General features: G+C 39.7%; 1 protein-coding gene across 2 annotated transcripts in view; it reads left to right on the plus strand.

Moving 5' to 3' along the window:
- LOC115217058 (zinc finger protein 236-like) overlaps window positions 1-26,359 on the plus strand; it is a 26,413-nt gene extending 54 nt beyond the window's left edge. Inside the window, exons 1-2 of one of the 2 annotated variants that reach the window (XM_029786641.2) lie at window positions 5,008-5,191; window positions 15,602-26,359. In XM_029786641.2, coding sequence (XP_029642501.1) covers window positions 15,970-26,283 — 10,314 coding nt within the window. In that variant the 5' untranslated portion in view covers window positions 5,008-5,191; window positions 15,602-15,969 and the 3' untranslated portion in view covers window positions 26,284-26,359. Of the gene's footprint in view, window positions 1-5,007; window positions 5,192-15,601 lie in introns of those variants that run through there. The other variant, XM_036507217.1, reaches the window with a different exon arrangement.
- The last annotated feature ends 1,489 nt before the right edge of the window (window positions 26,360-27,848 follow it).

Raw genomic sequence — 27,848 nt, forward strand, 5'->3', positions numbered from 1 at the left:
TTACCTAGAAATTATGTTAAAAACTCCTGTTCAAACCGAAAAGATCCCGACTTTGCCTCTCATCTGTTTGGGTTTGATAAAATAAGTACCAGTTGAGCACTGAGACCGATGTAATTGACTTAACCCCTTCCACTGAATTTGCTGGCATTGTGCCAAAATTTGAAACCAACATACACGTTATTTGTGAGAGATGAGTAAAATATGCAAGCATAATTACAGCAAAAAATAAATAAATAAAAGTTAATTTTAATTGCTAGAAACTTGACCAAAAAAGATAGTCAATAAACGATTCAGGCTTCTTACGAGTACGGAAATTGAAAAGATGGGGAATACCGATTTCTTTACTACCCACAAGGGGCTAAACACAGAGGGGACAAACAAGGACAGACAAAGGGATTAAGTCGATTATATCGAACCCAGTGCATAACTGGTACTTATTTAATCGACCCCGAAAGGATGAAAGGCAAAGTCGACCACGGCGGAATTTGAACTCAGAACATAGTGGCAGACGAAATACTGCTAAGCATTTCGCCTGGCGTGCTAACGTTTCTGCCAGCTTGCTGCCTTATAATTAAAAAGTAGGGTAATACCACCATATAGCGTACCCACCTTCTGTCACTGTTTCTGAGGTGTTTAAGCGAAAGAAAATACAAGACAATTCACATTTTAAGAGGACGCAGAGTTAAACACCCACCCCAGCTATTGTTGGTACACATTTTCAGCTGAATGGACTAGAGCAACAAGCGTTCACTTGGTGAAATGAAGTGGGATCTTTTCGGTTTGAACGGCAGTTTTTCAAGCGGTGTCATGAAATTGTCACCCATAATTATGACCCTAGTATCGATCTATTGCATTTCAATCTGTTTTAGGGTTAGGGTTAGGGGTGGGGGGAAGGGTATCTTTTTTTCTTCACAAATGTAAATAAACTCAATCTGCTTCTTAAACGAGGGACATATTCATACGGCACAGAATGTTTTTTTACCTCAATACACGTCATTGATTGGTTGAAATTACAGAAATTGAAGAAAAAACAACAGCAAATATCTTACAAACTAGAATTTTCTCAATAAAACCAAGAGAAAAGGATGTTTTATAAACACATTCAACCAGTATACAAAGTTTGAAATTTTTTCAGTTACCTAGAAATTATGTTAGAAACTGCCGTTCAAACCGAAAAGATCCATGAAGCGTCTTGCTCAACGTAATAAAGAAGTGCTTTGCCCAAAAAACACAACATACTGCTCTGTTTAAGAATTGAACTCACGATCTAGCGAATGAGTGCCCAACAATCTAACCACCAAGTCATGATCTTCCCAAGAAAAAGTACAAGTTCATTTCAGGATGGGAACTTTCACAATAGTTAAATTAAACTAAACATTATGTGAAAAAGCAATTTGAGGTCGAACCCCCCCCAAAAAAAAACACAGGAACACTAGAGTTCCTAGTTGTGACTTTTACTCAATAGATCACAGAGAGTATTTCTCTTCTCAAACATTGAATCATAGTTTTATAATGACATGGTGATGTCGTCTTAGAGAAATTCGCTGAAAACAATATTGTTTGGCATGCGAAATCTCTTCTCAGAACTTCGTGCCTACGAGCTCCATCCGGCTCTAATCCCTTGAGTCGACAGACTCCTATCGGTTCGCATGCAGCATCCCGATTTTGCTGACAGAACACTTTGTCTTACTTTGGTGTGGACATATTTGGACTGTATAGTTCGTGTACATGTCATGACAGTGTCGAAACCTCTGCTGATTTTCGTTCAAGATAAATAATACCTCAATATGCCAGTTGTATCCAAAGGAAACAGGAACTTCTTTTATGACCATGTATTGACCCATTCTCCTTCGGTTCTCACACAGACTAATACTCAAGGCATTGGTTGGACGAGGATATTGCTGGCTCTTTGCATTAGTGTTCAAACAGTATGAAGCTGGAAGTTTCACGCTGTTACCTGCTGATGCTTCCCTCCCACTGCTATTACATCAAATACTCATTTAATTGGTCCCGCTGAATTTTCGCGTTGATTGTCCTGTTCTTCATGATTTTCTGAGCGTTCTTGTTTGTGAAGAGGGCATTTCTGACTAGGGTTCTACCATTGACATCAATCTAATTTAATACCTGTCCCGCATGCTTTCCGCCAACAATATCAGACTCTATAGCAGTGCTTTTCAACATTTTTGCTGGAGCGGAACCCCAAGGAAACATTCCACTGGCTCGAGGAACCCCTGTGCAATAATTTAATAGTCTTATGCACACATATCTGCACAGAAGAATTAAAAATTACTGCCGATTTTAGCAGTTTTGTAACTTCTTGCAGACCCCTGGACTGTACTGGCGGAACCCTAAGGTTCCGCGGAACCCTGGTTGAAAACCACTGCTCTATAGCATTAGCCGTCTCTTTGTTCTTGTGGTGTCTAAACCCATTAAGGCGAGATATTTTCTGTACTTAGCATGAAATAAAGTTATTATAGCACATACATACAAAGGTATTTCAAAGCAAATTATTCTATGAGAGTTTATCTTCCCTTTCCACAGAAAATGTCATAGGGAAAGGGACAAAATCTTTAAGAAGAAAGATTTTCCCCAAAAAGAAAATGCCAGTGAAAGCGTCTTATATACATAAAGCAATATATCTATATTCTGTTGTATCATTTCTTTACTGCCCACAAGGGGCTACACACAGAGGGGACAAGCAAGGACAGACAAACGGATTAAGTCGATTACATTGACCTCAGTGCGTAACTGGTACTTAATTTATCGACCCTGAAAGATGAAAGGCAAAGTCGACCACAGCGGAATTTGAACTCAGAACGTAACGGCAGACGAAATACCTATTTCTTTACTACCCACAAGGGGATAAACACAGAGGGGACAAACAAGGACAGACGTAGGTATTAAGTCGATTATATCGACCTCAGTGCGTAACTGGTATTTATTTAATCGACCCTGAAAGGACGAAAGGTAAAGTCGACGTCGGCGGAATTTGAACTCAGAACGTAGCGGCAGACGAAACACCGCTAAGCATTTCGCCCGGCGTACTAATGTTTCTGCCAGCTCGCCGGTTTTTTTTTGTATCTTGAGAGGGTCATTATGCTAATAACAAATACACGCGCTGGTTCCTTTTCACTTATAATTTTTATTTGTCAAAACAATTAATTAATTGATTATTTGATGTACTGTTCAGTTAGTCATCAATCAGCTAGGTTCGTCTGGGTCCACTTGTCGCCATTCACAGCCTCGTCAAGGACATGCCCCCTCTGCTTCGCATGTTTACTATTGGCATACAAATCGTCTTGAGATGTATCAGAATATGTTCCAACACAGGAGTTCATGACAAGAATTTTGCAAACCGAAAACAAATACGAAATATATTCATAGAAAAACATTTACTAGATTTTTATCACCCGAAAGTATTATCCGATGACATAAGCCTGATGCATTATGACTACTGGATCTCTCAACTAGTAGGCCTGCTAACTAACTAACGGGTTTCTTGAGTAATGGACCTTCTTAAAATAAGGTCGGAGGTACTGTCTCTATGTAGCAATTAAAGAAAGTTATATGAGCACTTCTTTTTCTTAGACTAAAAACAGAATAAAATAGGTTTCGTGTGTGTGTAAACATATATTTCTTTATTGCCCACAAGGGGCTAAACATAGAGGGGACAAACAAGGACAGACAAAGGGATTAAGTCGATTACATCGATCCAGTGCGAAACTGGTACTTTATTTATCGACCCCGAGAGGATGAAAGGTAAAGTCGACCTCGGCGGAATTTGAACTCAGAACGTAACGACAGACGAAATACGGCTACGCATTTCGCCCGGCCTGTGTGTGTGTATATATAAACTTTTAACGGTTCTTGAAGAGAACTTTGGCAGTAAATACTACCAGTTGCGTAGCAAAGGTTCGCAGCACCCGTGAGCAAAGACTAAGGCAACGTCACCTTAATAAATAGCCATGATAAGAAAGAGGAAATTTTGCATTTCTTCATACCAAAGGGCCGCTGCCCCTCGTTTCTATTTATCACATCTCCGACTGCAATGTAGACCAAGTTTTTCTTACCGATAAAATAAAATACAAGAAACAATATAAACGGCCTTAATTCTCTTAAGAGTTATACAACATGGTATTTAACCCTCGTTGGATCGTTTAGTTACTCGAAGATAAAGTCTTCGAAAAATCAGTCTAGCAGTGTCTTGTCCTTGGAGTGATATAATTGAGGAATGAAACGAAAAGGATTAACCTAGAACCGAACCTGTTACGTCGCCTCTGCTTATCAGTACCTCACTGTACCTGCACGGCTTATTAACTACACTCAAATAATCTTTTAATTTAAAAGATAACTGAGTAAACACTACGATATATTTTTGATTATCTATGGTATAAGAATAAAACAGAAATTCTTTTTAGGTATGTTTTCAATTGGTACCTAAGCATCTTTTATAAATAAAGAAAATAAAAGTCGGGAGAATGACTAAAAAATCCATAAAATGGAAAATAACAAAATACTGCGGATAAAAATTACATCCAAGAGAAATAGTTTATTTGCAAGATGTAAACTTGCTTAAGTGGGGCACCAAATATTTAATCTCCCCTCGCACTCACGCAGTAGTTTCATGAACTCTTGACCTTGACACATTTAATAATCAGTCAGGTCAGTAAATAAAGCTGATTCAAGTTCCCACTGAATGTTTCGTTTAATTGAAAACCTTCCGAGACTACAATATAAAGGTTCTCCGTTCATTAAATAAAAAAAAATAGAGTCTGAAATATAAATTATTATGAGATGATTAATTGATGAAATACTGACAGCAAAATTAATTTTTGTTATTTTAATTTGATAAAGGTAACTAAATTTGACATAAAAGCGTAGTGATTAGAGGAACCAGATTCATTTCTCTCAGTTCTTTTCCGAAGTATTCTTCGAGATCAACGTGAAATTATTTCTCTGCTAGCAATATGCTTTACAGTGAGAAAAAGATCTTATGGTTAATTCGATTATACCGTTGATAAATTGGTCGGTAAACTTGGTGGCGTGCGTCGAGAAACACTGGCAATGTTTAATGACAGGACAGAAGTGATGCTACACCGCAGAGATGCTAGCGCCATCGTGAGGCAAATGACTGCAACAGTGTTTTATTTACAAAAACAATTAATTTCTCAGGGAAAATGTCAAACTAAAGGTAAGTTTAAAGGAAGTAATTTCACCCCGAAATTCCGTTAATGCAACAGTACAAGTAGATGGTTCTCCCCTCTCGCTTCTCCCGTGTAATTAACCGTCGACTGAGCATTGTTTATGCCAGACTCTGTCAATCTTGTGTCAAGACCTACATATGTAGACAGCTTCTTCTCTCTTGACACGATTCGTCTTCATCACTGTTTTTCTCGACTCTCCTCTGCTCTCTCTCTCTCTCCAACTCGCTATTTTCCTCTTTATCCCTCTCTTTTCTTCTGTTAATCATTCACCCCAGAATCCGTCAAAACCAGCGAATAACCCAACAATTAATCGCATGAACCCTCCAAGTCCTTGCATATTAAAAACCATAAACAAGCCTTAGAACCTCTTCGTTAAAAATCTCGCTTGCTTATCCATAGATCTGTTAATAATTCCCCCCAGAATCGGTCAAACCGAGCGAATAATCCAGCAATTAATCGCATGAACCCCCTAAATCCTTGCATTAAAAACAAGCTTAGAACCCCTGTGTTAAATCTTGCTTGCTTATCCATAGATCTTCCCCAGAAAAGTTTTGAAAGTATCTTTGGGCATCTGAAGGTTGTTCCCACTATTTTTCTTTCTCTTATTTATAATATTTACATCATTGGAGTTTTATTCGAGTTCGTTCATTTCTAGCCTTTATTATTTTTTTGTTATTGTTTAGTAGTAATTCGTCCTGGCTTTGGTCCAAATAAAAAATTAAAAAAAAAAGTAAAATATATTTTAAACAATAAGTTGAATTCGAATTAATTACTTCATTATTTTTTCTTCGGTTTTGTTCAACGCTGCAGAAAATAATAACAAGTTTTTTGGTAACAGCAATCAGTTTAAAACAAAAAAATATGTTGTTATTTAGCTTCAGGTCAAGCCTGATTGAGTAGACCTAGGATCAAAAAGTATTTCATCCGTGACCATCCCATCTTTGTTTAGAAGGGATTTCTTGGACTGCAACATATATTTGTTAGTTGCACATAAAAACCGTATGTTTTTTTTGGTTTTTTTTTAGCCCCAAGTCAACTCATATCGATCAGACTTATGATTTAACGTTTTCCGACCGGGACCAGACAATCTTTTTGTGGAGTATTTCATACTGCATTACTTAATGTGTCCTTAGACGATATGGTGTTGTTGAGGGAGGTGTGCTGCTACATCTAGCTAGTCCAGAGGCTGTGTAGACGTTCCTTTGGCTCCACATGTATATTGTTGTGCCTCTCGATAAAGTACGGAATAACGTTTAGGGCAAATGCAAATTGTCGGATTTTCTCATCCGATCATCCGAAGAAGCGTTAGTTGGTCTTTATTTCATTTTACTGCATAATATAACACACTTTTTTTTTCTTAGTTTATATTTCCAAACTGATTCTTGCTGACGCAGACCAATAGCTTACCTGTCCTAGTCACTACACTTGTTTAAATGACGAGCTAAGAAACGTGTACGCGATTGCGCGACCTTTCAGAAATAGCTGTCAAATCTCCCTCATATTTCACCTTACTGTCTAAAAAGAAATAAAAAAAAATGAGAGGAAGAAAGAAGAATACGTTGTATGAAGAAGTCTGTCCACTGCGTGTAAAAAAGAAAAAAGAGTATGGTTATAATTGAAATTCATATTAACATTGGTTAGTCTGCTCCATCAGGATTGACCGGAGCATAACAATAACTTATTTTATTTTATTTTTGTATGGTTTTGTTTGGAGAAAGGTTGCCATACGTAATGCCTTCTCGTGTGTTCCGAGATAGTTGATTTAGTTTTTAAAGTTTGGCCATAAACCTTACACCGAACATCGCAGTATATTTCATTTATCATATAAAAATATAGGACATTGTGTCTGGTGAAAAGGCGCCAGTAGCCGCTATGTTAGAAAATACTGTCTGCAGAGGCAGGAACCTCACAACATCCAGTTTATCTCATTGTCTTGTAAATCTGGTGTTTTGTGATTGCATGAAATCAATAATACCTGTGTGAGAATCTATTTGTAGACATCTGTGCAGGACATTGCGTTACAGCACTTGCATGTTTGTGTCTGTTTCGTGTTATTCTGGCCGTGGACGAGCAGAATCGTTAGTTTCGAACAGAATGTTTGTTGTGTATTTACTTCCGGCCCTTTACATTCTTAGTTCAAATCCCGCCAAGGATTTTGCTTTTCATCTTTTCGCAGTCGAATATCGTTAGATGGGAACGGAACTACCATTGAAGAAAGATTAAGTGTCTTACTTTAAACCAGATAGTATTATCTTTCCTTCTGGCTGCGATGTACCATAATACATATAACTGGTGTTTAGGTCAGCCCTGATCGAGCAAACGCATGATCGAACACAGTCCAGCTACGACCATCTCGTCTTGTTTTCAAGTATACTGTATCTTGGACAACGTTATTCAGTCCGTCTCTTTTTACTCAAGATGGTAGGACGTGATGCGAAGGAAATTTGGCTGCTATTTCTAGCAAGTAAAACGACTGTACAGAGACTTCTTCAGCGTTTCTGATACATGTAGCCTGTGTGAAAGATTTAATTTATCATCTGTTTAACATCACCTATCTCTTGGGTTCCTTTAACAAAGTCCCGTCTTCTTACAAGTATTTGGTCCAGGTCCCCGGGTATGAGGATGGCTTCTCTTACCCAGCTTCAGATGCACAGAAAGGGGTAGTAAATACTGTCCTTAGCTTAGGCGATCTGAACCAGTCGAAAGTTAAGCACCATGGCTAGATAAAACAGTGTATGGAATATAAATTGTCAGCCTCCCAATACATTAGCCAGTGTCTTGATTTGGATCTCAGTCATAAAGTATTAGAGAGATAGATATATTCAAGGGGCTAAACATAGAGGGGACAAACAAGGACAGACAAAGGGATTGAGTCGATTACATCGACCCCAGTGTGTAACTGGTACTTTATTTATCGACCCCGAGAGGATGAAAGGCAAAATCGACCTCAGCGGAATTTGAACTCAGAACGTAACGACAGACGAAATATGGCTATGCATTTCGCCCGGCGCGCTAACGTTTCTGCCAGAGAGCAGAACTTATTGGCTAGGATGCTGGCTATTGAGTTGAAAGGCTGGAAGTCCATATTGTGTACAAGCTTTGTTGAATCTGTAATAAAGTTGCTTAACTCTTGACTGGCTCAGTCCACTTAACTAAAAGCATGTACCACAAGCAGACACAATCTGTACCTCTAAGCAGTAGAAACATTGTAACATTGATGTGTTATTCATTAGCTTGCATAGTTGAATTTATATTGACAAACCTGTGCCGGTGGCACGTAAAAAGCACCATCCAAACGTGACTGATCCCAGCGCCGCCTTGACCGGCTTCTGTGCCGGTGGCACGTGACCTGCTGACCTATTGAGTCAAGTACATCAACATCAAAATAAATATCAAATGGAAATTGTAGTTGTGATACCTGTATCGGTCGCACATAAAAAGCACCATCCGAACATGGCCGATGCCAGCGCCACCTTGACTGGCTTCTGTGCTGATGGCACGTAAAAAGCACCAACCGATTGTGGTCGCTGCCAGCCTCCCCTGGCACCTGTGCTGGTGGCACGTAAAAAGCACCCACTACACTCACGGAGTGGTTGGCGTTAGGAAGGGCATCCAGCTGTAGAAACACTGCCAGATCAGACTGGAGCCTGGTGCAGCCTCCTGGTTTCCCAGACCCTGGTCAAACCGTCCAATCCGTGTTAGCACGGAAAACGGCCGTTAAACGATGATGATGATGTGGGTCTGGAGATGTCACTCTTGTACTCTGGGTAAAAAGCTAGGAACACTCCTGGACATACTTTTGGACTAGAGTTTCTCATCATTTTGTCCTGGCTTGCAACAAGGCTTGGATCTAGGTTTTCTGGTTTTGATTATAAGCTGTGGATCTTGGCTGATGTTTAACATTTCATTCCACATTAAATTCAACATGGACATCCTCGATATCCATGTTAGATGTATGTTCTCCTTGGCCACAACTGATCGGCTACCGTAATATGCATGCGTTTATGATGGATTGTCATTTAACCTGTGGTCAGCCCTGACTGGACAAGCATAAGGTAGAAGGCATTCCATCTATGACCATTCCATCTGTGACCATTTCAGACATTACTTGAGAAAAGCATATCTGGAATTGCATTATTCAATGTGTCTCTCACTTTTCAAGCTGGTAGGGTGATTTAGTTACTGTTTCTAGCAGATCAGGAAAGCTTCCTTGTTGGTATGTTGTAACTTGTAAGGGTGGATATATTTATGTTTTGGTTCAAATCCTGCCCAGTGTAGAGTTTGTTTTTCATCCTTTTGAGATTGATAAAATAACTATCAGTGAATTCATCATCATCATCATCATTTAACGTCCGCTTTCCATGCTAGCATGGGTTGGACGATTTTGACTGAGGGCTGGTGAACCGGATGGCTGCACCAGGCTCCAATCTTGATCTGGCAGAGTTTCTACAGCTGGATGCCCTTCCTAACGCCACACACCTTGCATGGCAGTGACACAACTATGACGTGAAGTCAAGCCAAAGAGACAGTAACACACATACAATACAAATACACACACACACACACACGTGATTGGGAAGCAAGCATCTTGTTTCTTTATTGCCCACAAGGGGCTAAACATAGAGGGGACAAACAAGGACAGACAAAGGGATTATGTCAATTACATCGACCCAGTGTGTAACTGGTACTTAATTTATTGACCCCGAAAGGATGAAAGGCAAAGTCGACCTCGGCGGAATTTGAACTCAGAACGTAACGGCAAACGAAATACCTATTTCTTTACTACCCACAAAGGGCTAAGCATAGAGGGGACAAACAAGGACAGACAAAGGGATTAAGTCAATTACATCGACCCCAGTGTGTAACTGGTACTTAATTTATTGACCCTGAAAGGATGAAAGGCAAAGTCGACCTCGGCGGAATTTGAACTCAGAACGTAACGGCAGACAAAATACAGCTACGCATTTCGCCCGGCGTGCTAACGTTTCTGCCAGCATCTTCCCACACAGCACCACCTATGCCTATGTTCTCCCTATATTCTCACTTTATTTTTTTATGCTTATTTTTGTTTTCATTTATTTGTAGCTGTTGAAAATGTCTGCATAATTTAGACGTAATGCAGAGCAGATAAATGCATGGAAAATATGGAAAAATGTATGCTGGTGGCACGTAAAAAGCACCATCCGTATGTGGTCGATGCCAGTACCTCCTCGACTGGCTTCTGTGCCGGTGGCACGTAAAAAGCACCATCCATACGTGGTCGATACCAGTGCCACCTTGACTAGCTTCCATGCCGGTGGCATGTAAAAAGTACCAACCGATCATGGCCATTGCCAGCCTTCCCTGGCACCTGTGCCAGTGGCACGTAAAAAGCACCCACTACACTCTCAGAGTGGTTGGTGTTAGGAAGGGCATTCAGCAGTAGAAACTCTACCAGATCAGACCGGAGCCTGGTGCAGCCATCTGGTTTGCTAGTCCTCAGTCAAATCGTCCAACCCATGCTAGCATGGAAAACGGACATTAAACGATGATGATGATGATTTTATGAACTGCTTAGTTCTGCTATTATATGACCTCCTAGGATCAGAGTTGGTCATGTGTCTATAGCTGTATTTGCAAGCTGGGCAAAGATTTTTGTGTAGGATTGACAATTGTCTCTATGCATGACTTCCCTCTTTGGATTACTGATGTTACCTGAAGGGGAGACTGCTCCCTTATCCCTCTGCTATTCAAATTACTGTCAAATGTAATGTTTATCTATTCATGTTATTTTGAATTAATCAGGGATTATCTCATAGCTTTGGGATTTCAATGCTGTGACTTTACTTTTAGTATGACTTTGTAGGGTTGGTGTGAGAGGCTGGATCTGGCCAATTTGGACATAAAACAGGCAGAATATTTGGGCCAGATATGGTCAGTTTAAATACTAAAGTAGGGGTTCCTAACCTTTTCACTACCAAGGACCCCATTTATTTAAATGAGTTTTCCCAAGGACCCCAGGATATTGAAAGGTCAGTCAGTTTAACATGTTCGCGGACCCCTAGTACTATGTTTGTGGAACATCAAGAGTGCGTGGACCACAGGTTGGGAACCACTGTACTAAAGGGTTGGGGCTGATAGTTTTAGCTCCACTGTCCATTGCAAGCATTGCTGTCAGAATGCAAAAAAAAAAAAATGGCACCTGGCCATACTCAAGACCCATACTCCACAGTAGAAGTGATCCTTCGGGTTGTGCAAAGTGGTGTCGCATAAAAGTACCCATGTGGTGCCACGTAAAAGTGCCCATTCAGCAACATGTAAGCGCACCATGTGGTATCATATAAAAGCACCCATGTGGTGCCACATAAAAGTACCATTGTAGCGCCACATAAAAGCAACCATGTGGTACCACATAAAAGCACCATTGTAATGCCACATAAAAGCACCCATGTGGTGCCACATAAAAGCACCCATGTGGTACCACATAAATGCACCCATGCAGTGCCATGTAAAAGCACCAATGTAGTGCCACATAAAAGCACCCATGTGGTTCCACATTAAAATGCCCATGTGGTGCCACATAAAAGCACCCATGTGGTGCCACATAAAATGTCCATGTGGTGTCATGTAAAAGTGCCCGTGCAGTGTCACATGTAAGCGCCTGTGTAGTGTCACGTAAAAGCACCCAGCACACTCTGTAAAGTGGTTGGTGTTCGGAAGGGCATCCAGCTGTAGAAATCATGCCAAATCCCCCCCCCCAAGCTTGCCAGCTCTGGTCACACCATCCAACCCATGCCAGCATGGACAACGGATGTTAAATGATGATTATGATGATGATGAAAGACAACCTGTTTGATGTTACTGTCATCATCATCATCTTCATTTTAATGCACTCACAAGGGTTTAATAAGATTAGGACTATAGTAGAAGACATTTGCCCAGTAATAGACTTGCAAAGAACAAGTCCATGGTCGATTTCTTTGACTACTGTTGGCGCTCCAGCATGGCCGCAGTCAAATGATTGAAACAAGTAAAAAGAAAAAAAGACTACATTGTCCACTGTGTGCTCCCTTTTTAAAGATAGTTGAATGTGATTTGGAGGAAAATTTAGGTGCTATTTCTTATAGATTTAGCAAGCATATAGGGCTCCCTCATAGTTTTGGACTGCAGTATGTTTTGTGTTACAGTAACCCACTTATTGTCATAATATCCATTGAATGTATACATTAATATATGTTAAAAAGTAACCAAATATGTAATATAGGGATATTATCAAAGTTCTGAAGGGCCCATGGTGGTTAATGATTTGCCTTGTTTTAATCAGAAGTGAGATCGCAGCCATGCATGTCCAGCCCAGCTAAGAGTACCCCTGATGCATTGTGCGATATGATATGCTTTAGAAGACCTGTTGAGTCAAGTAAAACCAAAATCGTAACTGTGACCAGTGCCCCCTGACTGGCTCCTGTAAAGGGGCATATAAAAAGCACCATCCGAATGTGGTTGATGCCAGGCCCGCCTGACTGGCTCCTGTGCTGGTGACACGTAAAAAGCACCATCCGAATGTGGTTGATGCCAGGCCCGCCTGACTGGCTCCTGTGCTGGTGACACGTAAAAAGCACCATCCGAATGTGGTTGATGCCAGGCCCGAGTGACTGGCTCCTGTGCCAGTGGCATATAAAAAGCACCATCCGAATGTGGTTGATGCCAGGCCCGCCTGACTGGCTCCTGTGCTGGTGGCACATAAAAAGCACCATCCGAATGTGGTTGATGCCAGGCCCACCTGACTGGCTCCTGTGCTGGTGGAACATAAAAAGCACCATCCGAATGTGGTTGATGCCAGGCCCACCTGACTGGCTCCTGTGCTGGTGGAACATAAAAAGCACCATCCGAATGTGGTTGATGCCAGGCCCAACTGACTGGCTCCTGTGCTGGTGGAACATAAAAAGCACTCACTACACTCTTGGAGTGGGTGGCATTAGGAAGGGCATCCAGCTGTAGGAACCTTGCCAGATGAGACTGGAGCTTGGTGCGACCTCCTGTCTTGCCAGTCCCCAGTCAAACTGTCCAACCCATGCCAGCATGGAAAACAGACGTCAAATGACGACGACGATGATGATGGATGAATTGAGGTCTCTCAACCCATTTCAAACCCAGAAGGTTTGAAAAAGTGGTTTGAGAATATTAGGTAGAAGCCAAGAGATTTTGTATACATGCATCCACCCACACATCCTCCCTTACTGTTCACTCACCTTGCATCCTCACTCTCTTTTCTAAAATGTAAGTAGTCTTCTACCTTCTATACAGCTAAAAACCTGTTCTACTTTGGCCCCTTTTTCTTATACCTAAACCCTTTGTCTTCACAATCATGCAAGGTGTACAGCATCCTCACTAGTGCTGGTGGTACATAAAAAGCAGTCAGGACATACTGTAAAGTGGTTGGCATTAGGAATGGTATCCAGCCATAGTAATGAAGCCAAGGCAGACATTGGAGTATGATGCAGTCCTTGGACCCAGTGGATCTTGAACCATGCAGTCCTGTCAGCATGGGACATGGATGTTGAATGATGATGATGAGGGTTTTGTGAACCGGGGGACTGGGCCACTGGAAACATGTAACTGGCAACAGTATTATTTAAAAAAGAATATGATATAAAACAAGAGCTCTTAGAGGGCACAAGCTTCCACCAAGGCCACATCAACGTCCTCTCAACGATTAGCCAGAGATGATTTTTAAAATGAGAATATCTGAAATAAACTCAACTGCTCTCACAAACGAGAATACTAAAAATGAATCTGACTGCTTCCAAAAATTAAGTAAAAAACAAGAAAAATAATTCAGAATCTTTGTCCGGTACTGGATCGATCCCAAAATCTAATCAGTTCATGCCTGCCACGAGGCCAAACATCCCTGAAAGTTTTATCTGAATCCATCCAGCGGTTCTTGAGATATATTGTCCACAGACAAACAAACAAACATACAAACAAATGTGACTGAAAACAATACCTCTGCCGCTGCTAAAGTAGAGGTAATAACATATAATAATTCCACATTACCATCTTAATAGGAGACATTGATTAATGTAATCCCAGATACACAATGCTAAACACAGAGGGGACAAACAAGGACAAACAAACGGATTAAGTCGATTATATCGACCCCAGTGTGTAACTGGTACTTATTTAATCGACCCCAAAAGGATGAAAGGCAAAGTCAACCTTGGCGGAATTTGAACTCACAACGTAACGGCAGACGAAATACCGCTAAGCATTTTCGCCTGGCAAGCTAATGATTCTACCAGCTTGCCGCCTTGATGGAAACTTCTTGCCATACAGCCACACCTGCACTCATGATAATCATCATGGGTTGGAAGGTTTGATGGGAACTGGCAAGGCCAGGGGCTACACCAGGCTCTATTCTCTGTTTTGGCTTGGTTTCCACAACTCTATGTCCTTCTTAACACCGTCCACTTCACAGAGTACACTGGGTGCTTTTTATGTTCTTTCTGCTTTAGGCACAAAGGCTGAAATTTTGGGGGAAGAGACAAATCATTTACATTGACCCTGGTCCTCAACTGGTCCTTATTTTATCAATCCTGAAAGGATGAAAGGTAAAGTTGACCATGGCGGAATTTGAACTCAGAACGTGAAGATGGATGAAATACTGCTAAGCATGTTGTCTGGTGAGGTAACAATTCTGCCAGCTCACCACATTAACCCTTTCATTACCAACCCAGCTGAAACTGGCTCTGGCTCTGCAGTACAAATGTTTTGTTTCCATAAGTTTTGAATCAAAATCTTCCACCAAACCTTAGTCACAATTTATGTTCCTAACACTAGCTGAATGATAACTAAGTTATTTTACTAAATTCTTTGTTATATTTAAAATAATTCAAAGAAACACAGAGCATCTCAAATGGCTGAAATTGGCTCTGACTTTGTAGTACAAATGTTTTGTTTTCATAAGTTTTGAATTAAGATCTTCCACTAAATCTTAGTCACAATTTATCTAATGGTAACTAAGTTATTTTACTAAATTCTTTGTTATATTTAAAGTAATTAAAAGAAACACAAAGCATCTCAGCAAAAATACAGTAACGAAAGGGTTAAAAATTAAAATAATAATTATGATAATAATAATAATAATACTAATAATAATAATTATGATAATAATAATACTAATAATAACAACAACGATATGCATAGGCACAGGTATGGTAGTGTGGTAAGCAGCTTGCTTCTAAACCACATGGTTCCAGGTTCAGTCAAAATATTACAAGACAGAACAAAATCCGACTTGGCATTTTCTTTGATTTTCTTACAATTCCACCAGTCTTCAATTTAGATAAGCTATGTGTTTGTATAGCAAATGTTTTCCTTTTTTTATTTATCCTAATCTATTATTTTCTTCTTCTTTTCAGAAACCCATCTGTTGTGACAAACAAAGTTGTTTGTCAGCAGACCGGAAAGGATAACTTCATAATCAGTGACCGTATGGGGAAAAAACCCCGCAAAAATCTCATGAACATGAGTAATTCAGTGGTATTTACAGATTCTTCTGAATGTCTGCTGGAATATTTAACCATTTCTTTTTCATTTAAAATCCTATAGCTTACATTGTTGGTAATCTAGCAGTCATTTTGCAGTGTATAGAATTTTGTTTTGATATTTGTCACAATGTCCTTATAAGGTAGATTCCTATAGTTTTTATACTTTTTTTTTTTGCCATGTACATAAAGAAACTAGATATCTACATGATTTAGACATTTTTTGACAGGACAAATTCAAAATGTCAGCTGTTAATAGGGAGAAGGGCAGAGAGAATTCTTTGAGGGTGAAGGTGAAACGATTCAAGTGCAATTTCTGTGACAAGGCTTTCTCGACTGCTAGCAACATGCGTGAACATCAGAGGACTCACACAGGGGAAAGGCCTTACAAATGTGAGTTTTGTGGAAAAACATTCGCACAATCAAGCACACACTCCAAACATGTCCAGATCCACAGAAAAAAGGCATTAATGAAAAAATCAAAGAGTCCATCGCAGCTCGACACGGATCTATCGGCTGATGAGTTGCAACTGAGTAGAATTTCAATTCCTTCCACATCATTTGACACAGCGGCTCGTTTACCTGCTGATGAAAATTCTCCAGACCAGTACGCAACTGTGATTGGGGATGTAGATTCTGATGTTGATGTAATCCATGACCATAGAGCGAATCCTGTCTGTGATAGTGTTGAGAGTGCTGCTATTGTACCTAATGTTGTTAACAATGACCAAATTAGACCATTTCTGTCCTATTCCCAATTACCAGAGGTATCGGATAAAGATTATGTAAAACCAGTTATTACAGGAATTTTTAAAAATTTAGCTTGTGAAGTGATGCCTAAGACTCCACCTCTCATTGAATCCAACATGTGGAATGCAAATGAGCAGATTAAGAACGGAGACATAATCTACAGCAATTCTGACATGAGTATATATCCACAGGGTTCGGAAACCAAATTGAAGTCATTTGGCAAATTTCCTGAGGGAAACTTGCCAAATGACTTAATTCAAAATCTAGAACCTTCTAGAACATTTGAAGAGCCCCAATCAAGAGATTTTGTAACGATATCACATAACGGAAGCAATGAGGTTATCAACATTGATGATCAGGATGAAGATGAAGATGACAGCCAGGATAGTTTACCATCGAAATCTTTTGATGTCTGGACTAACCCTACCGGCTCAGTCGCAGGTTATTCTTTGGAAAAATCCTACAAATGTACATTTTGTAATGAAAATTTTGTTTCTGTTGAAGAAATGGAGGAACACATCCAGTGTCACTTGACAGAGAAAGTATTTAAATGCCGTATTTGTCATCGTGAATTCAACAAGTCTTTCTCACTTTTACAACACATACAAAGCCATAACACAGAAGAAAAGCTAAGTTCTGTGAGGCCAAGCAAATTGATGTTAAGTCCATCTGGTCAATACGAAGTGATTGACATTCAGGAGGGAAGCTGTCAGAAGATTTTGGAATCAGATAGTCCGTATGGTGCCTCTGCAAAAAGGACAGTGAAGTCTCTTAATGCCAGAATGCAGTACCTTGAAAGAGACTACAGGTCAAACAATCAGCAAAGTAATTTAAATGATCCTGGTTCCAGCAGCAGTCTAGACAATTCCAACAGTTCATCATTTGTGGCCCTTACATTTGGGGACGCCGAGCATTCTTCGCATATTGATCTTACTCAAAATAGCGATGAGCCTGTTGGACAGTCGAAAGACGCTTACGACAGTGATAACGATGACACTAATGAAGATGTCATTCTGATAGAGCCTGATTTTCCAAAGAAAGAGACAAAGATGCAGGACGAATCGTCGGACAGTTCTTCTGAGAAACTGAATTATTTTGATAGTTACTTTGCTATGGGAGTGCAAGAACCGGGAGGTAGCAGCAATAAATCCTTGAAAGTGGAAGAAAGTGGTGGCCCCGATTACTTGCATTCACCGTTTCCTGACCAGTTGATCAAGAATTATAGTGGTTGCTCAAGAGGAGGGATTGTGACAAGTCAACGGAAGCATAGGGAGCAGTTTGCCAGTAGGAGAAACCCGTTAAAAGTTGCATGCATGTTGTGTCCACGGAGGTTTTCGACTGCTAGTAACATGCGTGAACATATGAGGACACATACGGGGGAAAGACCGTTTGTCTGTAAAATCTGCCACAAAAGTTTCGCTCAGTCCAGCACACATTCTAAACACGTTCTCACTCATACAAAGAGTAAGATGTTCAGCTGTAATCTATGTGATAAAACCTTCACAAGAGCTAATAACTACAAGAAGCATTTACAGAAACATAGTGCCAAAGAGATTGCTGAACAGCTAGAGTCTAGCCCTGTGGTTTCCTCTAGTGATGGAACATCTAAAGGGATAGGTATTTGCTCTGAGTTTCTAAGAAATCTGCTAAAGAAGAAGAATGAAATTGATCAAAGTAGCACTTCGCCCTTGTCTAATTCTAGTGACTTGTCCCATATTGCAGCAAACAGTTTGGAGAAGGAAGCCAAAGTTCGGTTGAATAAGAAGGATTTGCGACCGAGATTTTCAACTGGAGGGGAAAACCAAATGTACCAAAGTTACTCTTTCTCGAATAAAGGAGGGAGAAAAACCATCTTTAACAAATATTGTAAGCGTAAACTATCACCAGGGGTCAATCATTCGGCAACTGTGCAAGACCGGCAGCAGGAACTGATTGTAGGGGAGAACTTAACTGATGTTGTTGATCCCAGCATTCATGAAAGTAGGTTGACATCGATGAAAAGCAGAGTTGAAGAACTGCTGAAGACCAACCGTAATAGGTCGAGAGAGACTCAAGTGCTGTTGCCATCTAACACGAGTAAAAGATATTCACAACGTAAAAGAGTTTCAAAATACATTCAGAAACTAAAGAACTACCGCCCCCATCGCTGTCTCTACTGTCCTCGAACATTCTCCACTTCTGGTAATATGAAGGAGCACATGCGTACGCATACGGGCGAGAAACCTTACGAGTGTGAAATCTGCCACCGAAAATTTGCTCAGTCAAGCACTCATTCTAAACATGTCCTAACTCACTCTCACAAAGAACAGCTTACCTGTACATTTTGTTCAAAATCTTTCACCCACCCTGGACCTCTAAAATACCACATGTTTCAATGTTACAAAATAAATTATATGAAGAAAACGAAAAACAAACGTATATCTTCGTTAATACGGGGATCATCATCTTCTGAGAACCAGTCAGCAGATAAGGAAACCAACTCTGTAGTTGCATCAAATTCAAGTTCTTCGGATGATAACAGCACTGAGCAATTACTGCCAAGAAATGCCGAAAAGGATCCTGGCACTCCCTCTGCAACTTTTGTGGACAGTGAAAATATTTCTAAAATATCTAAGAGTATAGATTTACAAACATCAAATGTTTCAAAGGATCTTATTAAAAAACTCCCAGAAACATTTAGATTGTTAACTAAGCAATGCAATGATTTTTGGAGTGGTTCAGAAAGAAGTTCTCTTGCTGATCAAGATGAGAATTATTCCAAGAAAGACCTGTGCATCTCAGACGTAAAATCTGTAATTCAAACCTCTTCAGATAAAGCAGAAGAGTTGTCCAATTCTTCGGAATTGGTTTCTATTTTGAACAACAACTTGCTTGATAAAGTTATGAATGCTGATCTTGACAAAGAAGATTCTTCAGTGAAACAACAGGATTCAACAAGTTCTGCTGACAGCAAAATAACTTTTACCAGTCAAGAATCCCTTACATCATGGGCAGAAAATGAAGCCAGTCCGTTCTCTGGAATGAGTGAAAAATTAAATTATCTAAATTCTTCCAAAGAGAATCAAATAGAATTAAACAAATCTGGTTTATTAGTTGACAGTGTTGTAGATTCAAGCAAAAGCTTGCAGCCGGTTTCTGTTGTGGATCTAAATTCACAGGAAAATTTACCAATCAGCATTGAGAATATAAAGAAAGAAATTTGCGAAGACGATAATAGCGTCGATGCATTGTGTAATGATAAAAGAACACACACAACAACAAGAGCAAACAGGGCAATTGTGCAGTATGAGGATGATGAAGATGATGATGATGATGATGATGATGATGATGACGATGATGATAATATGAAGCATATGTATCAAGTGAAAGTTGAAATTCCTTTCGAATCAAGTAGTTTCCAGCTGTCCATGACATCTTCTGAGAACCTTTCGACAGCCGGTGACCAGAATTGTGAAGCTGTAGATGACATAATGGCCCTTAACAGAAACAATCAATTGATTAGTTACAAGACTGCTCCCTTTAGCTGCTCGTCTAAGAAAACAACCAAGAAGAACTTGCCTAACATAGATAAACAAGTCCGGGGTCTTAAAAGCAGTTTCCACCCTTTCAAGTGTGACTACTGCCCGCGCACATTTTCCACCAGCAGCAACATGAAAGAACACACCAGAATTCATACAGGTGAGAAGCCGTTCAAGTGCGAGTATTGTTATCGTACCTTTGCCCAGTCCAGTACACGGGCGAAACACTTATATACACACATCCGGGATCAGAAATTTGTCTGCACCTATTGTTGTAAAACATTCTCTGATGCTGCTGACCTAAAGGTTCACGTAATGACTCACAGCAACGTCGATGATTCTACGGGACTTCTCTCTACCAATTTTTCGGTCAAGACTCCAAGCAGCATGTCTAAAGACGAGGCGGATTGTCTTTCGGCTGATCGTTCATTACAAGATACATCAGACACGGACATCCAGAATGATGATAGTTACAAAGAAGCAGAGTATAATAAAGATCTTGAAATCTCAGATGTTGATGATGATACTGAAACAGAGCCTGGTCGCGTCGATTGGTACCGTAAGAGTCTGGAGATTAAAGATTTAGATGATTTGAGCAAACTTCAATCAAAGAAAAATTTGGATAGCTTTCCCATTGAACTTTGCACTAAAATCAAATTAGAAAATGTTGGAGAAGATGAACCTGTCGAGGACCAAATGCAAGAAGAGGAAGCCTCAGTTGGTATTGATTCTGAGGTAAATTTGACCTTTGAATCCAATAAGGACTTGCTTAAAGTTTCTGCCAAATCACTGAAGAGTTTTGGAAATTCAAAAAGTGGCAATGATAAAAGATACTCTTCTCGTTTTAAAAAGTCAGGACTATCATCTGAATTCCCAGTCAATGTAGAATCAGGGTCTCATTCAAAATTAAACCAAAATGTAGAAAATTTGCCAAAAGTTAACAGCTACGAGGGCTTTAGGTGTGTCTTCTGTAGTCGGACATTTTCATCGGCAAGTAATATGAGGGAACATGTCCGTACTCACACAGGCGAGAAACCATTTGAGTGTAAATTTTGTCATCGCAGATTTGCACAGTCCAGCACCCACTCAAGACACTTAAGAACCCATCTTCATATGAAAAAACACCAATGCTCTGAGTGTGGAAAATATTTTCTACAATTACATAACCTCAAAAAACACATTCAAGTTCACCATAAAAAGAGTTCAACAGCTTTTAATGCCATGCTTCCGATATTATCCAATAGACTGGTAAGCAACACAGTAGACAAGACTATACAGTGTCAGGAGGGTTTTAATTCAACAGACAAGGATCTGAAAGTCACCACTGAAATTTTGTTGCCTTCTTGTGATTTGACATCTGACTTTAGTAGCATCGACCATCAGGCAGAACAGGGCTCTGTTGTATTGAATACTACTATTGAAACCCCTAATGGCTCCACTAAACCATTTAAGTGTACTTTCTGTTATGAAACTTTTTCAAATGCTGTTGATTTTAACGAGCACACATACCTGCATACGACCGACGCTTCTTTTCAGGACTCTTTGCATTCTCAACAAATATTTCAATGTTCAGAATGTGACAGAACTTTCCATAATAGCAAAGAACTTGAAAACCATTCTAAACGGCACACTTCCTTTTCTTCATCCATTTTAATATGCAATTCTTGCAATCAGGAATTTCCAAACTCTCTTCTATTTCAACAGCATAAAATTCTTTGTTTGGCTCAGTCTGCTACTCTGAAAATGCTTCAGTTTAGTCCGCAGAAATCTGAAGATCCTTCGATGGATGAGTCTCCCACCTTCAGCCCATATTCTAATCAGCAAATTGAGGAAAGGTCTTCATTGAATACATATCTGAACTATGCGTTGTCACACAAAACAGTTAATACAAACCCTGAGACTGATGACTCAGCAGAATTTTTCTCACTACTAAAAGAGGCTGAGTCAAATAAGGCAAGGGAAGATGTAGAAATCATATCAATAGCCAATCCCAGTTCACGTTTCAGTATACAAAAGCTAAAATTCACCAAAGACAATTCTTATTTGGAATCATCAACTACTGACATGGCGTATCTGAAAAAACCATCCATTCCTGATCACCTGAAACTTTATCAGCAGCCAGTACAGTCGAATGACATGTTCAATAAAGGGACTGGATTGTCAGATAAAAATCGGTTAAAGACCCCCAGAAGTAAATATACCCATAAATGTCAGTTTTGTGCCAAACTCTTCAGCACAGCAAACAATCTTCGGGAACACGTGCGAACCCACACAGGTGAGAGACCGTTCAGTTGTCGAATTTGTCATCAAAGGTTTGCTCAGTCCAGCACACGTTCAAAGCATGAAAAAAGTGCTCATCGTGAAACCAAATTGTCGAAATTTCATCCAAACAGGTCTGTAATCAACTCAGGTAACTCTGTAGCCCACCTGTCGAGAAGCTTGCAACTTAATGATCGCCTGAGACTGCGACGAAATTGCCACAAATGTGACTTTTGTTTCAAAGAATTTTCATCTTACAAGTCTTTGTGTTTCCACAAACAAATTCATGTGAAGAAATTTGCAGTGAGACGAACAACTGTGGATTTTAAAGACAAATTAAATGTTTTTAAGACTGCCATTGTTGATACAGATTTGAACCAGAAACCCATAATGCCAAAGATAAATGACCCAAACATTCTTGAAAGGAAACGTTCCTGTGCCAAATTACCAAATGAAATTCCACAAGTAGAAGAGTGTTTAGATAAAATACGTGATAAGAATCAGAAGCTATATTCACCAGGAAACACAATTTCTGAAAACCAAGAAACAGGGTTGCCCTCTTCAATTGTTAATTTACTGAAATCCAAAGAAAGTTCTTCAGGAAACAACTATAACGATGTTAGTAACCTTAAAATATCTGATATAAAGTCTAAAAGGAATCTGTATTTGAAAACTCGAAGACTGCATCCACGTACTCACAAGTGTAACTACTGTAACAAACTGTTTAGCACTCGAAACAACTTGCAAGAGCACGTGCGTACACACACAGGTGAAAGGCCTTTTAAGTGTTTGATTTGCCATCGCAGGTTTGCCCAGTCCAGTACTTGTTCCAAACACATGAAAACCACCCATCGATTTCACTCCAAACTTGCTTACGAACGGTGCAATAAAACCAGGTTATTTGAACCGCACACGGATTTCTCTGCTACCAACCAATCTGCAAAACTCCCCATGACTGCCAACGATAATAATACAAAGCCGCTGCCAAGGAAGAACCTTTACAAATGTGAATATTGTTCCAGAAATTTCTTTTCTTATCAATTTCTCTGTCTTCATAGACTGACTCACACCAAGAAACCATTCCAGAAACAAATATTTCAAAAAATGCCACCTGATAATATTGTTTTATCATCTGAAAAATCTGATGAATTTTATGAAGAACACAATGTAAATTATAGAGGAGAACCCCCAGACAAAATAGTTGGTGATGGATTAATGTCTAGTAGTATGGATCCTTTATATCCTGACAATAATCACTTTAGTTACGGTTTGCAAAAAGGATATGATATAATTCAAAATGAAAAAGTTGATAATCCATCAGAATTATCAGGGTATATGTCTTCTAACTCTGAATCAGATTTTAATCAAGCTCAAACCAAAGATTTAATTATTGATTCTCATCAGAATCAATTTGAAAACAGCAGGAATAACTCTGGTGAGGAGAACTTACAGAAAATACAAGGTCTAAATTCACGCTTAAAAGAAAAGAAAGATAAAGTTTTACCGAAGATTTATTCTAAAAGGGATTCTGTAAGAAACCAGGAAATCGATAACGATGAAGGGGACGGTGATAGCATTTGTTGTGATAGTAACTTGAAGTCTGAAGAGAAATTGGATGAGGTAGAAGAATTACTGTTAAGTCGGCAACACAAAAATGGTAAGAGAGAGGAGGAAAATTTTAGCAGGAATGCAACAAGTAGTAACTGCGCCAGTGTAACTGGTAGACAAGATTTGAAGGGGTCGAAGCAGTGTGGTTATTGTCATAAAATTTTCAAGAATGTGAGTAATTTAAAGGAGCATCACCGAATTCATACAGGGGAACGGCCCTTTCAGTGTTATTTTTGTGCCAAAGTATTCACCCATTCCAGTACGTGTTCGAGACACATGAAACTAATGCATTTTCGAAAAAATGCATATGAGAGCTCAGTACCCAGTAGTGAAATTTCTGTTCCAATACGTAACAATAACTACGTACGAAGCAAAATGAATCCCAGAACCAAAATTCTAAGACCAACTCATCATGGTTTAACCAAATCCTTAAATCACATGAGAGACGCTGAAAACTGTGTTTGTCCTAATTGCAACAGAGTCTATTCCGATGTAGCTTCGTTTGCTTTACACAAATTGTCGTGCAATATTACTTTCAGTGGAACAAACTTGTCCAAACCTTATTCCCAGAACTTAACTGATTCACTCAACCAAATATACTTAGACATGGATCCATCTCGTAATCCTGGTTGCTTGCCTGAAAAGTCTTCCAGAAATGCCCATCGCTCAAGTCGTCGTGTTGTTTCTGACTCGAATAAATCTAATGGAAGGTGTGGGGGTACATTTAATGCAAACCCTGAAGATAGTGAAGGGGCAGGAGACCTATCAAGTCCAAGGGGTCACTTTGATCATTTAGAAGAATTCTCTGACGAAATTCAGAAACGGTCATTGCAATTTGAAGCTGAGTGTATAAAAAAGGAATACGTCGAAGAATTGGTCAGTTTCCAATTGACCGAAGAAGACTGGGATCTAAGTCAGCTGGATTCGTCTTCTGCAGAAGTTATAAAGAATACGGAGAGAGTCAAAAAGGACATTTTCTCTGAGGCAAGTCATCTGAAGAAGAGGATCTCTCCAGACAATGTTGAACAACAAACACTTAGCATTATGGAGGCTGGCACCACTGATGATTGCAAAGTGAAAACCAAAGTGGAGGCATCAGATTCAGGTCCGTATGAATATATAGATGCCAGTTCAACCTCAGTGGGCGATTCTGAAGAATGCTTGCAAGTTGAATCAAGGCAGCCGTCAGGACTTAGCTTTGATGATGTTATTGTTTTATCAGAAGATGAAAGTTCTGACAAAAGTGATGACAGGGAGGATCTGTCTTCAACTGATAACATTCTGGTGAACTCCGAAAATGCTGGTAAAGTTGTCAAAATGTCTAAGGGTCATCTAAAGAGAAATTTCATGAAGCCTGAAAGTGATGAGTATGGTTTGAACTTAGGATTAGATGCTCTGGACAGTGAATCAGTCGGATCTGATGAGGTAAGGATAATTCCTTCAAAGGAATTATTCAGTAAACGTTTGAAGTCTCGAAAACGGTTTCCTGCTTCGAACCGATCTGATGAAGCAATGAATAGAAAACCTTTAAAATCCACCAAGATTCAGGCATCTTGTGAATCTTTCAGAGTTTCTTCTTCCCTGCAATCCAAACAGCATATTTGCCCTTTCTGTCAGAAGTCTTACTCAAGTGCCAGTAACATGAAGGAACATATGAGAACTCATACAGGGGAAAGACCTTTTTCTTGCCAAATTTGTCTTAAGACATTTGCTCAGAAAAGCACTTTGTCAAAGCATATGAAAACTCACAAGGGCTTTCTTTCCACAGCTTTACAACACAACCCTGACTATTTAGATTTCAGTTGTTCTCAGAACAAGGAATCGCTGAAAACCATTACATCCGATGAGGTTGATGGCAGTGTAGATATATCTAATGATGAAGAATTATCTCCAAACTCGCATTTATCCTCTAGTTTATTTACAACACCATATTTCAGAACAGTTTCTTTAGACATTAGTGATACCTCTAGTATTAAAGATAGTAACACTGTTAGGCAGTTGCAGTCCCATGGTTTAGAAAATGCATCACAATCTGTAGATCGTCTGCAGTCCAATGATGACCTAACTGTGACTGAGGGTGGTGTGGCTTCTGTAATCGCCAGCGGGAACCAACCTAGTACAATAGCGAACTCTTCTAATTTTGCACGCAACAAACATTCTCCCAGTCCCACCAAACAAACAACACATTCATCCACCAAGAATTCGACGAAAGCCGACTGTTTTACCAAGCCATTTCAGTGTGATATCTGCTGTAAAACATTCACTACATCAGGAAATCTGAAAGAGCACAGACGAATTCATACAGGAGAAAGACCATTCGAGTGTCCATTTTGTAGCAGAACTTTTGTGCAAGCAAGCACACGATCACGACACGTTAAAAACCATTTAAAACATTCAGACATTTCTCTGATTAATGCATGAAACGTCAGCAATATATTTTCAATTGGAAGACAATTAGTTAAAAATCAAATTAAAAATATTGGTCAATTTCTACAAAGGGTCTTCTAATTAGTCTATTTTTCATCAATTTTCGTTCATTTTGTATTAAAAATATGTGGATCATAACCATTTTTTTCATGTTTGATGCACACCTGGCAGGGCAGATTCACATTGATTTAGTTGTTTATTTTGTAAACAATGAATGTATAGTATTGATGGTTTGATGACAGTGAATGCATGTTGTATACATACTGTAGTGTGAAGGGTACAGTGTTTTAAGTAATAAATGAAGAATTAATGAATTCCGACAATGCTCTCTAAGAAGGTATCAAAATAAGCCATAGTCATGTACCTCTACAATTTGTGGCTTTGTACCAATGTGGTTAGTCCACATGACTCCATAAGGAGCATAGGGCTGGTTTCTCTGGAGTATATATTCCTCCCTGGATGGGATACTGGTCTATCAGAGGATTCCTCTGTACTCTGTCATTTGACAGCGGCCATGCTGGAGCTCCGCCTTTAGTCGAGCAAATCGACCTCAGGACTTATTCTTTGTAAGCCTAGTACTTATTCTTTTGGTCTCTTTTGCCGAACTGCTAAGTTACGGGGACATAAACACACCAGCATCGGTTGTCAAGCAATGTTGGGGGGACAAACACAGACACACAAACATACACACAGCCACTCAGGAGGAGGATGATGATGATGATGATCAACAGCAACAACAACAGCAAAGGTGTTGCTTATTATTTTTGGGACATCCTGTGAGGCAGTGTTTTTCCAAAGCTAGAAATGTTTTTCACAGAACACTGGAAACAAATAACCTCACATCATTAAGGCGACGAGATGGCAGAACCATTAGCACGCTAGGCAAAATGCTTAACGGTATTTCGTCTGTTGTTACATTCTGAGTTCAAATTCCGCTAAGATTGACTTTGCCTTTCATCCTTTCGGGGTCGATAAATTAAGTACCAGTTACGCACTGGGGTCGATATAATCGACTTAATCCGTTTGTCTGTCTTTGTTTGTCCTCTCTGTGTTTAGCCCCTTGTGGGTAGTAAAGAAATAGGTATTTTGTCTGCCGCTATGTTCTGAGTTCAAATTCCGCTGAGGTCGACTTTGCTTTTCATCCTTTCGGGGTCGATAAATTAAGTACCAGTTACGCACTGGGGTCGATATGATCGACTTAATCCGTTTGTCTGTCTTTGTTTGTCCCCTCTGTGTTTAGCCCCTTGTGGGTAGTAAAGAAATAGATCATCATCATCATGTACAACCATCATGCGATGTCCAGACAAGGGTACACACAAATGCACACACGTACATACATATACAACAGGGCTTCTTTCAGTTTCCTATCAAATCCAATCACAAAGGATTTAGTCGGTACCGGGCTGTAGTAGAAGACACTTCACCAAGCTGCCAAGCAGTGGGACTGAACCTGAAACCATGTGGTCAGGAAGCAATCTTCTTAAGCACACAACCATGCATGTGCCATGCCCATTTCATAAAATGCTTTTTGAGCTTTTTAAATTGAATCCAACATGAAT

This window comes from Octopus sinensis, linkage group LG11, assembly GCF_006345805.1.
Source record: "Octopus sinensis linkage group LG11, ASM634580v1, whole genome shotgun sequence".
Lineage (NCBI taxonomy): Eukaryota > Metazoa > Mollusca > Cephalopoda > Octopoda > Octopodidae > Octopus > Octopus sinensis.